We start from the raw sequence: 15,707 nt of genomic DNA on the forward strand, positions 1-15,707 counted from the left end.
CACATCTTAGACAACAGCTTCCTGTGCCTAAAATTCCACACACAAAAAAACATTTGGTCTTTCTGCCTAAAGGTGTGTGGTTTCTCTACTTGCAAAATAATTTCATATGAAATAAAGAGAATATGTTGAAATTTATTCTGGTACAATGTCAAATAGCTATTAGCAAAACATTTGGCTAAACAAAGTCATTACTGGAAATCTGTAATTTCTAAAGAGAGATAAAATACACGTAGACGTCCTTCTTGTTTTTATACTTGTCAGTCAGCTTTGGGGTAGTTGTTGAATTTTATCATCTATGGGATCATTTTGAGGGCAAAAGCACATTTTTAGAAAAAGTTCATAGAATCATGGGAAACCCATGTATTGGTTTCATCCTGGACTTCAAAATTCCAAATCAGTATCTTAAAAGTTTTATTTTTACTACTTAAAATAGCATGTCTCAACACGGAAGGAACAAGTATTTTAAAAGAAGAAAGAGGTAGAAATACAAAATTGGTTTTTGCTTCCCATGATATTATGGGGCTGTCCACAACCTCTGATGTATGTGTATTGAATTATACTTCGGAGAGGAAATAAATTAGGCTTCAGACAGCAGAAGACTTTCCCTGTGGGAGTTGCACCAGACAGACACTTACACTCGCACATTTATGTCTTCACTCAGTGACTTCCGGAAGAGCCATTTGGACAATGCCAAGGGAAGAATTGAAGCACTTACTCATTTTATCCACCAGAAGTACCCAACATTTGTCCATATCTACATATAGGAAACAACATTTTGTATATTTTTCTGGATAATCATTTCTAGCCTCAGTTTCACTTTATGCAGGCAGATACGTCGCATGAAACCTTTCCATTCCTCTGTCTTTTGTCAGTTCCTAAAGGGAAAGGCTTCTGTCTTCTGAATACCCTAATTTCCTCTCTCTCCAGCATCTTGAACTTTGTAGGTACTCTACAAACACTAACTGATGACAAACTATATAACAGCTTTCAAATTTATTCATGGGATGATTATTCTATTTAAAGAACATCTTTATATATTTTCCATTCTTCAGCAAAAAAAAGAAAATGTTTCATCTTGCCAGTTCTGTATTTAACATCTGCACAGAGCACAGTGTGTGCCTGTTTTAAACAAATGTGTAGGCACACTGGTTATCTAGATTCAGGAACGTAAATGATAATACAGAGAAATGTAGTTTTTAGAAGAAAATTTAACCTTAGGGTTTAATGGAAAAATGCAGTTGCTGTTTTATCACAGAGAAAGAAAGGGAGAGAACAAGGAAATCCCATTGTAATGCTATTATGCTAACCGCATTTTGGCCATTATTTTCCAAGTTATAGAGTGGATACCGGGTTTTGTGCATATCAGAGAACTGGCATAATTTATTGTCAATTCACAAGCATAGAATAACTGTGTTAGGATAAGTTGATTTCTAACCTCAGTTGTACCATGAAGTCATTGGAAGACATTGGGAATGTTACTTAATTCTCATTTGTTAGTTACTTTTAAGAAACAGTCACATAAATATATTTCTTATTATCATTCCTTAATAGTTATTGACTGTGTACAGGATGCTTTATATCTCTGCAAGGCACTGCAACTTATCCAGGGAAGCCCACATTAATGAATAGTGTTTATAAAGTACTTGGAAATCCTCAGATTAAAACCTAATGGTATCAGAGTAAAAGTATTTGTATTAACATGCCATATGGGAGAACCATATGTTATCTATTAAGAGGGTATGTGTGGTATTGAAAATCACTCTCTGGTGCATTGCTTTGTGCTATTTTTATACCAAGATATGCCATGGCAAGTTTTGGTAAGCCTGGGTCGTACTTTCAATGTTGAAAATGCTACAAAATTCAGTCCTTCCACTGTAATTTGTCGAGCTCCTTACTGAGCGCTTGACTCTCTGCTTATCATCACACAAAACACATTGAAACCCACTGTCCCATGCATTTCCGCTCTTTGAACACATGTTACACTGAAGTCCCCCTTAACAGACACAAAGGCTTAGAAAATTACAGGTTCCGTTTTTCCTCTTCCTTCTACATGGGCAATGCTGCTTTGAGCCACACTTATAGATAGGGCTGACACAGTTGTCTTGTCTGTCCTAATGGTTGAAGACATACCCATGAGTCTTACACCCCCTCTGTTAATGAGGCATGGATGCAGTACTATTTGAGTTTATTTTGGGTAGAACTGGCAGCCAGGGGAGCACTGCCCAGCATTTCCCCTAACTGGCTACACATGCCACACCACCTTCCGGGAATGCTCTAAGTCATTAATCTAGAGAACGATATTGTGACAAGTTCCATATAAAATCTGCCCCCACCTGGGGAAGCGATTCCTTCTCTAGTAAGGAGACAAATGGCAATGGGTGTGTTATCATGAGCTCCTGAGACCTTATGTCGGGGTCACCATCCTTAAAAAATTCTGTTCTAAATGACATGTGGACCTCATGCTTCATAAGTAACCAAAAGATCTTGGAATAGAAGATAACTGACCTCTTTTTCCTGATTAATTTGTGAACTATCCAGGCAAGGCCAGGTAAGGTAAGAGCATATTTCATTATCTGGAAAATATTGATTGAACACCTGCCAGGTACTTAGGGAACACTGGGTAACAAAGCAGACAAAAGAACCTTGCCTCGGTGGAGCTTACATTCAAGGAGGGGCAGAAACACATAAGTAATGAACATGATACCTACCTGAATTAGAGGAAATGATATATTAGAAGATGATGGACAATTGGAGAACCAAAGAGAAAAAGTTGATGGGGATAAGGATGGAATGTGTGACGCTGGGGAGATGATACAATTTTAAATGGAAGGTTCAGCACAGATCTCACTGAAAGGGGACATTTAAGCAGTAACTTAAAGGGGCTGGAGAGAAAGCACTCCAGGCAGAGGGGTCAGGCAATGCAAAGGCCTGGGGAGAAGAGACTCCAGTGTGCTGGAGGAACAGCACAGAGGCCAGCATGGCTGCAGCAACTGAGCAAGCAGGAGACTAGCAGAGAATGAATGGAGGCAGAGAAACAAGGGTCTCCATCATGCAGGGTCTTGCTGCCATCAGCACATTCAAGCAGGGGAGTGGTATGAGCTGCCTCACACTTTAAAACCAACCAGCTTCTAGGCTGAGAACGGGTGTTGAGAACAAGAACTGAAGCAGCAAAACACATCGGGAAGCCATTGCCACCTCCCAGGAGAGAGGGGATGGAGAATGGCCCCAACTAGCACTGGTGAAAACAGAGGGATCTGTTAATACTTGTGCTCCCTACACTTCGCCATTTGATTTTTGGGAACCATTAGTTGAGATCAAAGACACATGAAATGTTTAAACAAATCCACAATTTAATGACATTCAAGCAGAAGCTGAGATCAATATCATACCTCATCTGCATAGGGAACTGAAATATGATTCAAGGAAAAAAATAATTACTGCTTTGGGGGAAAATTTCCCTCTTAATCCCTTGGCATATATTTATGGAGCCCTTAACAGATAAGGCACTTACGTGGGTGCTAGGTGCCAAGGACACCAGAGAAACAAGGGACATCTCTCTGCAGAGGGCTTATGGCTTAGCTCTTGCAGGTGAGCGGAGGTCTCAGGAATCTGCAGGGCAAGAAAGAAAGACTCCAGGATTTGGCATGATCTGGACCTGAGCTTAAATCTCAGCTCTGCCATGAACTGTGTGACTTCCGGGAAGTGACTTTGATCTCTCACAACCTTGATTTCTTCATCTGCAAAAACGGAGGAAGGTTGCAGCATTCGTGGTTACATGTGTGAGGGGCATGATTGCATGAGCATGTAAAGGCCTGGTGCAAAGGAGACACCTCTAGGAAGCGGCAGCTATGACTCCTGCTAGGTGGAGACTACTCACCTTTTTATCTGCACTAAACGATGCACATGAGGCTTTTCATTAAAATAATGAGGCAGCCAATTCGAAAACTTTTCTAAGAGTAAGTAAGCTATTAAAATAGATCAATCAGTAGTGACACCTCCAGAACAAAATCTGTAAAGCTTTGGAACTAACCTTCCCTCCTTCCGTTTCTTCCTAAAGCCATTAAGTAGGACTGAGAAAAGTAGGTGTTTGCATTGGAGGGAGGACGGTGGTGAGGGGCCACAGAGTTTGGACAGGGTCAGATGTGCTTCTGTGTCCCAGACTCATGTGAACTAAAGAGACACAACAACTGAATGCTGTATGATCCTAGATTGCTATTAGGATATTCTTGAAAAATTGGCAAAACACAAATGTGATTTGTAGCTTTGACAGAAGGAATGTCATCTATGTTTGTTTTTTTTTTTTTTTTTTTTTTGAGACGGAGTTTCGCTCTTGTTACCCAGGCTGGAGTGCAATGGCGCGATCTCGGCTCACCGCAACCTCCGCCTCCTGGGTTCAGGCAATTCTCCTGCCTCAGCCTCCTGAGTAACTGGGATTACAGGCACGCGCCACCATGCCCAGCTAATTTTTTGTATTTTTTTAGTAGAGATGGGGTTTCACTATGTTGACCAGGATGGTCTCAATCTCTTGACCTCGTGATCCACCCGCCTCGGCCTCCCAAAGTGCTGGGATTACAGGCCTGAGCCACCACGCCCGGCCGAATGTCATCTATGTTAATCTTCTGATCTTGATGGTTGTACTGTGGTTATGAAAAAGAATGTCCTTATTTGTAGAAAATATATACTAAAGTTGTCAAGGCTGATGGGCATGATTAGGAAGTGATTATGTCTACAACTTACTCTCAAATGGTTCAGGAAAAAAAAAAATTCTTGCCCGGTTCTTGCAACTTTCTGTTGCTTAAAATTATTCCAGAATAAAAATACCTTTAGCACTAATCACAAAAGTTTAGAGTTGTAGCATTGTACTCACCTGATAGAGTGCCAGAGGGGTTTTATTCTCAATATTTGTTGTGTTCAGTGTCAATTTAATTAATCCAGATGAGATCATCATTTCCCACATTTTTGCTGCTTCATAATTTAAGTATCTTACCCAGACAACAAATAGTTGCATTTCCAAGTAGGAAATAGTGAGCCCCAACATCAGCTAAGACTGGGTTGAGACTGTCCCCTGCTCCCATCACATGCTAGCTGTGGAATCTTAACACCCCTGTGTCTCAGTTGTCTCATCCATGAAATGCAGATAGTAATACCTGCCTCATGCAGTTGTTATGAAAATGAAGTTTGATAACCTTTGCAAAGCATTTAGACACTGAGTGGAACATATGCAATATTCAGTAAGTGTTAGCTGGCATTAACTAATATTATTCTGTCGCTCACATAGCTCTATAGTTAAACATAAACATCATTCTATTGATGACAGTGCAGACTCTTCAAGAGCATTCCTCTGTTATGTCAGCTAATTTTACTTTTCAAATGTGCACCTTCTAGAGAATTTTGGAACATATGAGATGAAAATGTAGATGGGGAACTACAAAATTAAAGACTGGATTTTTTATAAGAGTGTTTTTTGTTTTATTTATTTATTTTTGTTTGAGACAGAGTCTCGCTCTGTTGCTCAGGCTGGGAGTGCAATGGCATGATCTTGGCTCACTGTAACGTCTGACTCTCAGGTTCAAGCAATTCTCCTGCCTCAGCCTCCTGAGTAGCTGGGATTATAGGTGCGCACCACCACGCCCAGCTAATTTTTGTATTTTTAGTAGAGACAAGGTTTCACCAAGTTGGCCAGCTACTCTCAAACTCCTGACCTCATGATCTGCCTGCCTCAGCCTTCCAAAGTGCTAAAATTATAGGCGTGAGTCACCGTGCCCAGCTGAGTGCTGATTTTTTTTAAGTTAACTTCAAGCCTTCCTGAGCTGAGAAAAATAAACATACCTATGTCTTAATCAACTATTGCCATAATAATGCTGTGCAATAAATCACCCCAAAATGCAGTTCCCTACAACAAAAGTATTTATTTTCATGATCACAGGTTTTTAAAATGACTGTGCTTCAGTCATTTTATATAGGCTGGGCTCAGCGGGGTTGTTCTACTGTGAGCTGTGAGTTGCCTGGGCTTGGTTCCAGACGGTGACTTGGGTTCAAGCTTTGCTCCATGGATCCCTCATCCTCCTTAAGCCAGGAGCTACAGAGGCATCTTCTTGTCATGGCAGATGTCAGGAACACAAGCAACCAATCCATTTATGCAGCACATGTACACCCTTTACTCACATTCTCTCCACTAGCATTTCATTAGCTAAATCAAGTCCCATGGTCAAGCCCAAAATCAATGGGGTGGAAACATTCTCTGCTCACAGTGGGAGGACACTGATATATATAATCTTATTATAGGGGACTGAAGAATTGGGACCACTAATCTAATCTGCAAAGTGCTGGTTTTGAATTGTCTATAGTCTGTCTGTGTCCAGAAATCTGTAGATCTTTAGAAGAAAAGACAACAGTATACCAGCTGAAATTACACATTAGATCGGTTCCCCAGTATAGCTATGGATTTATTCAGACTTACTCTCCTTCATCTTCCTATCACCACGTAGAGTTCACAAAAGGAACTACAAATATCAGGATAGCAATCCGTGCTCATGTTGCTGAGTTTGCCCTTGCAGAATTCTCGCATGTAGGATTCAACATGGATTGCTTTCTTAGCATAGTCACTTTTCAGCAGGAGCCTTTTATTTTATTTCTATAAAATTTCTGAAATGTTCTTGCAAACAGAACATGCTCGACAAATATTGGTTGAAAGAGTAGGAGGCAGAGTACTAATATGGGAGAAATTAGGACACAACCAGTAGAATTTTCACAGGTTACTGTGCTTTTTCAGCATGGGAAAGTAAAGTGTTATATCACACTCAACATGAACGCTATGGAAATTTATCATCTGAAGTAAATATGTGATCTTAAAGATATATTAACTAAGAAAATGTAGCTTCTGTGTGACATTATTTAAGCTAACAAAATAGCCTCACACTTCCCTATATGTCTTCACCTTTATTGTAACCCCTTTAAAATCTCTTCTAAAACCTCAGGTTTACATACCCCTCTGCTTAACTGTTTATTGTTTATGTGCTTCCTGTGAAGACAGCTAGACAGACAAGACTGATAAAAAGAAAGCTTGTCCTTATCAAAAACTTATGGGGACTGTGTTAATGCGCCTTGCTTTTTCTACCAGTGGAAGTCCCCTGCTTCACTAAGAACTCACCCATTTGCAGCATTTATAATGGATGGAAAGTTCTAAACCAGCCAAAATGTCCTTCTAACAGAATGAAATGAATGCTAATCTAATTGGCCAAGAATGCATATGCTGGGCTTGGGGAAAAAGCCTTCTACATTGGTTCCCCCTGCTGGATTTGAGGATGCACTGTCTTGGAAATTGATGAAAGCAATATACCTGGACCTTTTTATCTGAGGGCATGTCACTGGAATGGCAAATCCAGCATTCTTCTAGAAAGCATCCACTCTGTGATAAATGCGCCAAGTGTTTCTTGAGTTTGCTTCCCAAGGGCAGAAATACTGCAAATAGAAAACTGTGCCACTGAGACTCAAAGTAGAAAACAAAAGCATGCCACTCAGATGTCTGTCCTAGGGAGTGGGATGGCCCACAAGGGAACTAAGGGTAAAAACCCAGAAGCAATGGACAAGGTAAACTGCCAGACTGGTTGTTATTATTAGAATGCTGCATTTCAGGATCTGACCATGAATTTCCTTTATATGCATTACAACTATTAGAACCAATTCCTTTCATTTCTGTAATTTAATTGCTGCTGCTTTTCTTTCCCTTCTTATCTTCCTCTCTTCATAAGAAATCTCCCTACCCCTACTCTGTAGAACATGTGGTAACCAAACTCATTTTAAAGGAAGCTTGTCACCTGCAGACGTCGGGGCTATTGTGAAATTGTTAAAAGGTCTGTCTGTTGAGGGAGACAGAGAAGCTGGCAGATTTTTCCTGCTTGACTCTGAGTCCATTTGGTGACTCTGAGTCCAAAGGGACAGATATTGGCTAAGTTTTTCGCACATGCCCCTGCACCAACTTGGGCTTGTTAAGACAGCAAGAACAGTGGAAGTGACTATTTCCTCCCTAGAACAAAGGCCAATGCTGTTTTCTTCATGGAGAACCAGAACAGGGAAAATGTCAGATAATCGTATGGTACTTGTAAACATGCCATTTAGAACACTGAATTTAAGTGGCGTACAGAGCCACCCCAGGGTCTCATATTCAGGCCAGGTGTGGTGTCTTATGCCTATGATCCCAGCACTTTGGGAGGCTGAGGTGGGAGGATTGCTCAAGGCCAGGAGTTGAAGACCAGCCTAGGCAACAAAGCAAGATCCTGTCTCTCCAAAAAAATAAAGAATTAGTCAGGCCTGGTGGCATGTGCCTTTTAGGCCTAGCTGCTTAGGAGGCTGAGGTGGGAGGATTGCTTGAGTCCAGGAGTTCAAGGCTGCAGTGAGCTACAAACATGCCACTGTACTCCAGCCTGGACAACACTCTGTGTCTATAAAAAAACAAAAAACAAAAGAAGTAGTTATATTGTGCCCGCCATCACAAATGGCACAGGGCTAAGCCAACACAGGGGATCCTGTACATATATTTATTTATTGACTACATTCTTCGCCAACCTCAGAATGTCATTCTTTTTTCCTTTTCTGTCCTTCTGTCATAAACTTTTTTCCCCATTTAGATCAAATCTAAATGTTTCCCCATCTGAAACTTTCTTCAATAGGTCGTCTTCCAGAGCTGCAGTGAAATGCTTCCCCACTGTTTCTGAGGTTCTTGCTTCAGCTCTGCTACTGGTGGCCTCCTCTTGGGAGGATTCTTTTGCCTTGGAATTAAGATTTGGTAGGAGGAGGAGATGGCAGGTCAAAGCACTCAAGCAAAACAACATTACGTGATTCAGGCCCACTTATGGGTCAGGAATTTTTAAAGGGCTCAGCTGGGTGTCTCTTCTGCTCCTGTGACACTGGCTGAGGTCATCTCTCAGCTGCATTTAGTTAGCAGCTGGCTGGTTGGAAAGGTTCAAGAAGGCTTGGCTCATAAGTCTGGCCCTTTGTGCTCCCCACACATCCCTTCTCTCTATTTCTGTATGGCTCCCTCCATTTGGAAGGCCATCTTCAGCTTCTTTACAGCATGAGGGCTGGCTTCCCAGAGGGAGAAAGTGGAAGCTGCCAGTTCTCGGAGGGTAGCTAAGAAGTCCCAGAATATCACTTCCACCATATTCCATTGGTCTAAAGAAGTTTCAGGGCCAGTCGGAACTTAAAGAGAAGGGAGGGACTCCATTCCTTCAGAGACAAAGTATTTGTTTAACCCACATGAGTATAGGTTGGTAACTTCTGCTTCTATTTTCTATACTTAACTACAAGTTTTATACTTTGTTCTTATGTCTTTGTACAAATTCATCATTTTTATTTGCTTCATTTTCCAAACCAAAAGCAATTTGGAGATCCTCCCAGGATTGAGTTATAAAACCATGCCTATACTTAACCTTTAAAAAGTTTATTATTTCAACAGATAAATCCACGGATACAGTAGCTATTTTAAGACAAAAGAAAGTTTTAGATAGTTGCAAATATACAGCCTTCATCACACTTGACCAGTTACTTTTCATATAACTATATTCTATAGCATAAACTCAACCAACATAATCCGTTCAAGACAAAATATTTTATAGCATAGATATGTTAGATTGCCATATTTAAGTGAAAATTCACCTTTTTTGCAGCATATATGAAAACAGAAATAAAGGGCAAGAAACTTTGCCAACATTCCTTACACAGTTCATGTTGTTTAAGTCAAGGGAGAAAAGTGGACTGGAGTTGAAGTTTGTATCATATTTTGGGAAATGCGGAATGAGGAGAGAGATGTTCCTGGGACCACAGAGTGAATTTTGTTTACCACAGTTAAACATTTCATCTAGCATATCATGTGAGGAGGGATGAGTATAAATGCCCCTATTTATGTAGGTAATTTTTCTGTTCCATTCCTCTGATTCATCTCTCTGCCTGGCTTTATGGGGAGCCATGGTACCTTGATTACAATTAATTTCAGTGCTGCATATTAGCGATAAAGAGAAATTTCAAAAATTGACTTGATGCATTTTTTTCCCCTCTGGTTTTCTTGAAAGATGAGAACGGTCCAGAGGAAAAGCACAGTATGGAAGAAATGGAAGGGCAGAGCGGAGATACAGGTAGGCTCAGATTTCTTTTGAGAAGTCTCCTAGGCCTCATCTGCAGAGGTGAACAAAAAAAACTTCACTCTGTGCTATTGTCTGAAAATGCTTATACCTTTCACCAGATTCACTCCAGTGTTCATTCAGGTCTCCCTCAGGAAGCCACCATCTCCGGTAACTGTGAGTTGACTGTGCTTTCAGACAGAGGGGGACATTCTCACAACTCATTCACCGATTCCATTTTTCTTCCCTGTAACAGTTTACCTGGCAAAGTTCTAAGAGGGCCTGGCAGAAGTTGGAAGTGCCAAGCCAGAGCTTGGCTGAGTTAGGTCAAGCTCAAATTAGTAGATTTAGCTTGAAGGGAAAAAATGAAATAAAAACTGATTAAAGGAAATGAAAAAGAGGCTTTCCCTACACCGTGAGTAGAATGTTCTCTAGTCTATTGCATTAAATTTTGAAGAGCTATGCTTCAGGTTATTTCTCTGCGTATTGTTGGAGATGGTGCAATGGACCTGACTACCCCACACCCAGAGCTCTAAGTAAGATCTAAACCCAGCACTTTGGGAGGCCAAGGCGGGTGGATCATGAGGTCAACAGCTCAAGACCATCCTGGTCAACATGGTGAAACCCCGTCTCTACTAAAAATACAAAAAAAAAAAAAAAAATTAGCTGGGCACGGTGGCTCATGCCTGTAATCCCAGCTACTTGGGAGGCTGAGGCAGGAGAATTGCCTGAACCCAGGAGGCAGAGGTTGCAGTGAGCCGAGATCGCGCCATCGCACTCCAGCCTGGGTAACAACAGTAAAACTCCATCTGAAAAAAAAAAAGATCTAAACCCTTCCTGACAACCCCTCTGTTAACTAAAGGACAGATGTGTGCATTGAAAGTTTATAGATTCCACACTGTAGATTATAAATTGAACATTTTCAAATCAAATAGCACTTAAGGCTCAAAAGGGATTGAAGTCACCTGTGATTTATTATCTCTTTCTACCCATTTTTATACTCAGGTGTGCTTCCTTTAAAAGAATGATTGGCACAATCATTTCACTTACTCACATCCAGCAAAATAAATTAATAAATAAAACTCTCTGTACCCTTGAGTTACCCAGTTATTCTCCCAAGTCTAATGAGCTCCATGGAAGGGCATCTTTGAAATAGTGGGCTCTGCCGTTTGCCAAGCACGTCCTAGGCCATAGGCGAAACTCTTGGAATTAAACCAGGTAGTGTGATAAGTTTTTCACTGTAAACTTCTTACATTAACCTTGGAGATTTTATTGGGAATTGGAAGCTTTTATTATTAACCTGGAAGATGGAATTGAAGAAGGCCAATCAGAGAAAGCACTGAAGCAAGGCAGCAAGGACTTTGTGTACCTGCGACTGTGTCGGCCGGCGCCCTTCGCTGCAACATAGTCCTTGCAATGAAATGAATTTCTGATACAGAAAAATGCTGTTATCCAACCCTCCCCCACCCCTGACCCACACATTATGCTCCATAGCAGATGAGTGAAAAACTGTCACTGTTTTTATTGTTTGGGGCTGTTGAGGTTTCACAGGTTTTATTCACTCGCTGCTCTGTCCCAAACTGCCTTTTTTTCTTTTTTTTTTGGAGACAGAGTCTCGCTCTGTCACTCAGGCTGGAGTGCAGTCATGCAATCTCGGCTCATTGCAACCTCCGCCTCCTGTGTTCAAGCGATTCTCGTGCCTCAGCCTCCTGAGTAGCTGGGACTACAGCCACGCACCACCATGCCCGGCTAATTTTTTTTTTTTTTTTTTTTTTAGTAGAGACAGGGTTTCACCATGTTGGCCAGGCTGCTCTCAAACTCCTGAACTCAAGTGATCTGCCCACTTAAACCTCCTAAAGTGCTGGGATTATAGGCATGAGCCACCTCACCCAGCCCCAAACTGTCCTTATCGACAAAGATTGTTTCCCATCATTCTATGTACGTGCACCCACACACTTATGCATGCACTCACATTTTCCTGGGTTTGATTTATTCATTCTCTTCCCCTTAACCAGTTGAGAACAAGCAGTTTGTGATTTGAGGTCACCTTGCCTGTGAGTGATAGAATGTCAGCCCTCTTCTCCAGTCCTTGAATCTGATAGCGTTATCACCACAATAGGGGCACTTCTCAATGTAAAGAAGAGTCCTAATGCATCGCTGAGTGACTCCCCTTGCTTTGCCAAGTGAGCTCACTGGCTGGCAGAGGCCAGTGGCAGAATCCACCTATAATCCTGGCCAGTGTCAACACTCATTGTTATGTTCACACTGCTCATTTCATAGCCTCCTAAACAGAGCCCAGAGAAAATTGAAGATGTGGTTATGGGTCGTTAAAGCTCTTTTGACCTGCTAGTATTTTTCCAAAATAAAAGTATCTTCTTTTCATTCAATATAATTTCCAGCTTCAATTTTGAGTATGTAGCTGTGCAGGCCTCTTACACATCGTAAAAAAACAGAATCTCAAAACAGTAATCCAGCAGTTTTGACTGGATCATTCAAGCATGATCAAATCAGATCAAAGTTGTAGATAATACTCTTCCAAAAAAAATTTGACAAATTCATATCAAGGATTCATTGTATTGTAGACACCATTCCAGGCACTGAAGAATACACCCAACAATCAATAAAAACAGCATCCCTGTTTCCTTGAAATATATTCTGGTGGAGTTTCCAAACAATAAACAAATAAAAATGATAAAAACATCAATGGTGATACATGCCTTGCTGAGAAATAAGGAAACAGAAGGAATGCCCAGAAGGCAACTCTCTATGGTCTGGGTTTGGGACAGACTCTCTGAGGAAGTGATAGCTAAAATGAGATCTAAATAATGAGATGGTGAGAGAGTGTTCTGTTCCAAAGGACACTTGACCTGAAAGTCATAGTACATGCATCATGGACAAAAGAAAGATGGGCTAGAAAAGACCTTATTTGTGACTTTTTTCCAAATATGTGTTAGTTTTCACGCATATATGAATTATCTTTAGTTCCTTGACCCTGCTACTACATGAAAAACTATATATACTATATATGTATGTTATATATATATACACTCTATGCCATATATAAACTATAGCATATTTATGTGTACAAACTATATATATATCCACACACATGTATATAGTTTTTTATGTAGTAGCAGGGTCATGGAACTATAACTCATACATGCATGAAAACGAACACACATTCAGAAGCAAATCACAAATCACATATTTTCTAGCCCACTGTTTGTCCATAATGTGTGCATGTGTGTGTGTGTGTGTATTCCTTTTCCAGTTATCAGGTATTAAACATTGCAAATGATTTTAGCAATCCTTCCTGTCTGATTTGCTGTTTGAATGGGAGTAGGCTAGCTATTATCCTGGAGGCCAAACATGGCTAGAGTCACCGGGGGCTGAGGACACTGAGGAGAGAGGTCTATTCTAATGCGGTTGGTTAATTGGTGATGTGAGGGGAAAAGAAAGTTTCACGTCCTTACTCCGCATTCTCCCATTCTGTTCTCGGGTGACATGAAAGCTCCTCGTGGCTGCTGGTGCCCTGTGTCAAATGCTCCCCTTCTTTCCGGCCTCTGCACTGACAGCCATCAGAGCTGCTTCCCTGCAGTTTGACAGCCTGGCATAATGGAGCAGAAGTGCTGTGCTAAGAAACAAACTTTAGAAATACACACTTAAAAGCACTTTGTAGGAACTTGCAAGGATACATGTTCTTTCAAAATCTGTTACCAAGAAAAATATATACCATCCTTTGAGGGATGAGGAAAAAAAAAACAAAACGCCAGAAGATGGACTAGAAACAAATCGCATTTTTCACCAAAAAATAGACGGTAGCCCATTGGTCTCTGATTTAACTGAAGGTTTCTGTTTCAGTAATTCTAAAAGAAAGTCCCAAACCACTAGCCCCTTTAAAGAGCATTCTGTGTATTCGAGCATGCATCAGGCTCGGGCTTTCTCCGGTGGAGAGTGGAGGGAGGTGCAGGGTGGGAAAGCCACAGCTTGACTTCTGGAAGGATGAACTCTGAAGCAGTTTCTATTTCTGCTTTATAGATGGTGTCAACACTGTCACTGTGCCTGGTCCCACTTCAGAAGAGGCAGTTGAAGACCGTAAAAAGGAAGGTATGAGACCTCTAACTACATCTAAAAATTGCAGACTCTTAAAAGAGACTATCCGGGCTTTGTTTATGTTGAAAATTGAAGCAGCAAGTCAAATATAACTAGGTTTTCTTAAGTGTCTCTGTTTCCAATACAATCGAGTATCCCATCTACTCTCTTTTATTACATATCCGGCCTCTTTAGAAATTATATATATATGTGTGCGTGTGTGTGTATATATATAATATTTACATTTGTTCCTTTGGAAATGTTCTGTTTACGAAATGAGAGAACGACCAGAGAAATTGTTTAGAGACGTTTATCTGAAACACCAGAATTAGTCCTGCTGTTTACAGCCACTCATCAGGAAAAGGTTTGAAAGAGTGGCATTTGAGGACCTCCAACCAGGGAGCACCATTTTTCAAAAAAGAAAGAAATATTTGAAAGGCATTTTTAGAAATGAATCTTTGGCAAGAACATCATTCTCCATTCTGTCGACAGTTACTCTGAGAAAATGTTGCTGACCCAAGTAGTATTTCCAGGAAAAGAAAAAAAAGTAAAAGAAATTCTCAGTTTTCTAGGAGACAATTTGAGGAAGGAAGAAGTAGTGGAGATATTGATGTGGGGATGCTAGAATTGAAAAATATATATCTAAAGGAAAACAAAATAGTCCTCCCTTTTCTGGCTCTCTTGGATCACTGGCAAGTCCCCAAATGAAAAGGTAACATAGGCATACATTGTTTTCTTGCACTTTGCTTTACTCTGCTTTGAAAATACTGCATTTTTTACAAATTGAAGTTTTGTGGGAACCCTGCATCAAGCAATTCTCAGGATCATTTTTCCAATAGCTTGTGTTCATTTCATGTCTCTGTGTCACACTTTGATAATTCTCACAATATTTCAAACCTTTTTACTATTACTCTATCTGTGGTGATCTGTGATCAGTTATCTTTGATGTTACTATTATAATTGTTTGGGGGTGTTATGTGCTGTGCCCATATAAGTGAACTTACTTAGTAAATGTGGTTCTGACTACTCCACTTACCCACCATTACCATGTCTGTCTCCCTTTTCTTGGGCCTCCCTATCCCCTAAAATACAATATTGAAATTAGGCCAACTAATAGACCTACAATGGCCTCTATGTGTTCAAGTGATAGGAAGAGTTGCATACTAAATCACACTTTAAATCAAAAGCTATGATCACACTCAGTGAGGAAAGTATGTTGAAAGCTGAGATAGGCTGAAATCTAGGCCTCTTGTACCGAGTTGTGAATGCAAAGGAAAAGTTCTTGAAGGAAATTAACAGTGCTGCTCCAGTGGACACATGAATGATAAGAAAGTAAAACAGCCTTACTGCCAGTGAGGAGAAAGTTTTAATGGTCTGGACAGATGATCAAACCAGCCGTAAAATTCCCTAAGCCACAGCCTAGTCCAGAGCAAGGTACCAGCCCTCTTCAATTCTACTAATGCTAAGAGAAGTGGGAAAGCTGCAAAAGGAAAGTTGTAC

The 15,707-nt window shown here is 40.7% G+C and overlaps 1 protein-coding gene and 1 long non-coding RNA gene across 10 annotated transcripts in view; one reads left to right on the forward strand and one right to left on the reverse strand.

Moving 5' to 3' along the window:
• MACROD2 (mono-ADP ribosylhydrolase 2) overlaps nucleotides 1–15,707 on the forward strand; it is a 2,068,485-nt gene that overhangs the window by 1,957,135 nt on the left and 95,643 nt on the right. For all 9 annotated transcript variants that reach the window (XM_078371386.1, XM_078371387.1, XM_078371388.1 and 6 more), the window contains 2 exons: nucleotides 10,068–10,130; nucleotides 14,154–14,222. In XM_078371386.1, the coding sequence (XP_078227512.1) occupies nucleotides 10,068–10,130; nucleotides 14,154–14,222 (132 nt within the window). The remainder of the gene's footprint in view (nucleotides 1–10,067; nucleotides 10,131–14,153; nucleotides 14,223–15,707) is intronic.
• Nucleotides 1–15,707, reverse strand: part of LOC118153976 (uncharacterized) — a 209,086-nt gene that overhangs the window by 83,363 nt on the left and 110,016 nt on the right. The gene's annotated exons all lie outside the window — the stretch shown is intronic.

The sequence above is a fragment of the Callithrix jacchus genome, chromosome 5 (genome assembly GCF_049354715.1).
Source record: "Callithrix jacchus isolate 240 chromosome 5, calJac240_pri, whole genome shotgun sequence".
Lineage (NCBI taxonomy): Eukaryota > Metazoa > Chordata > Mammalia > Primates > Cebidae > Callithrix > Callithrix jacchus.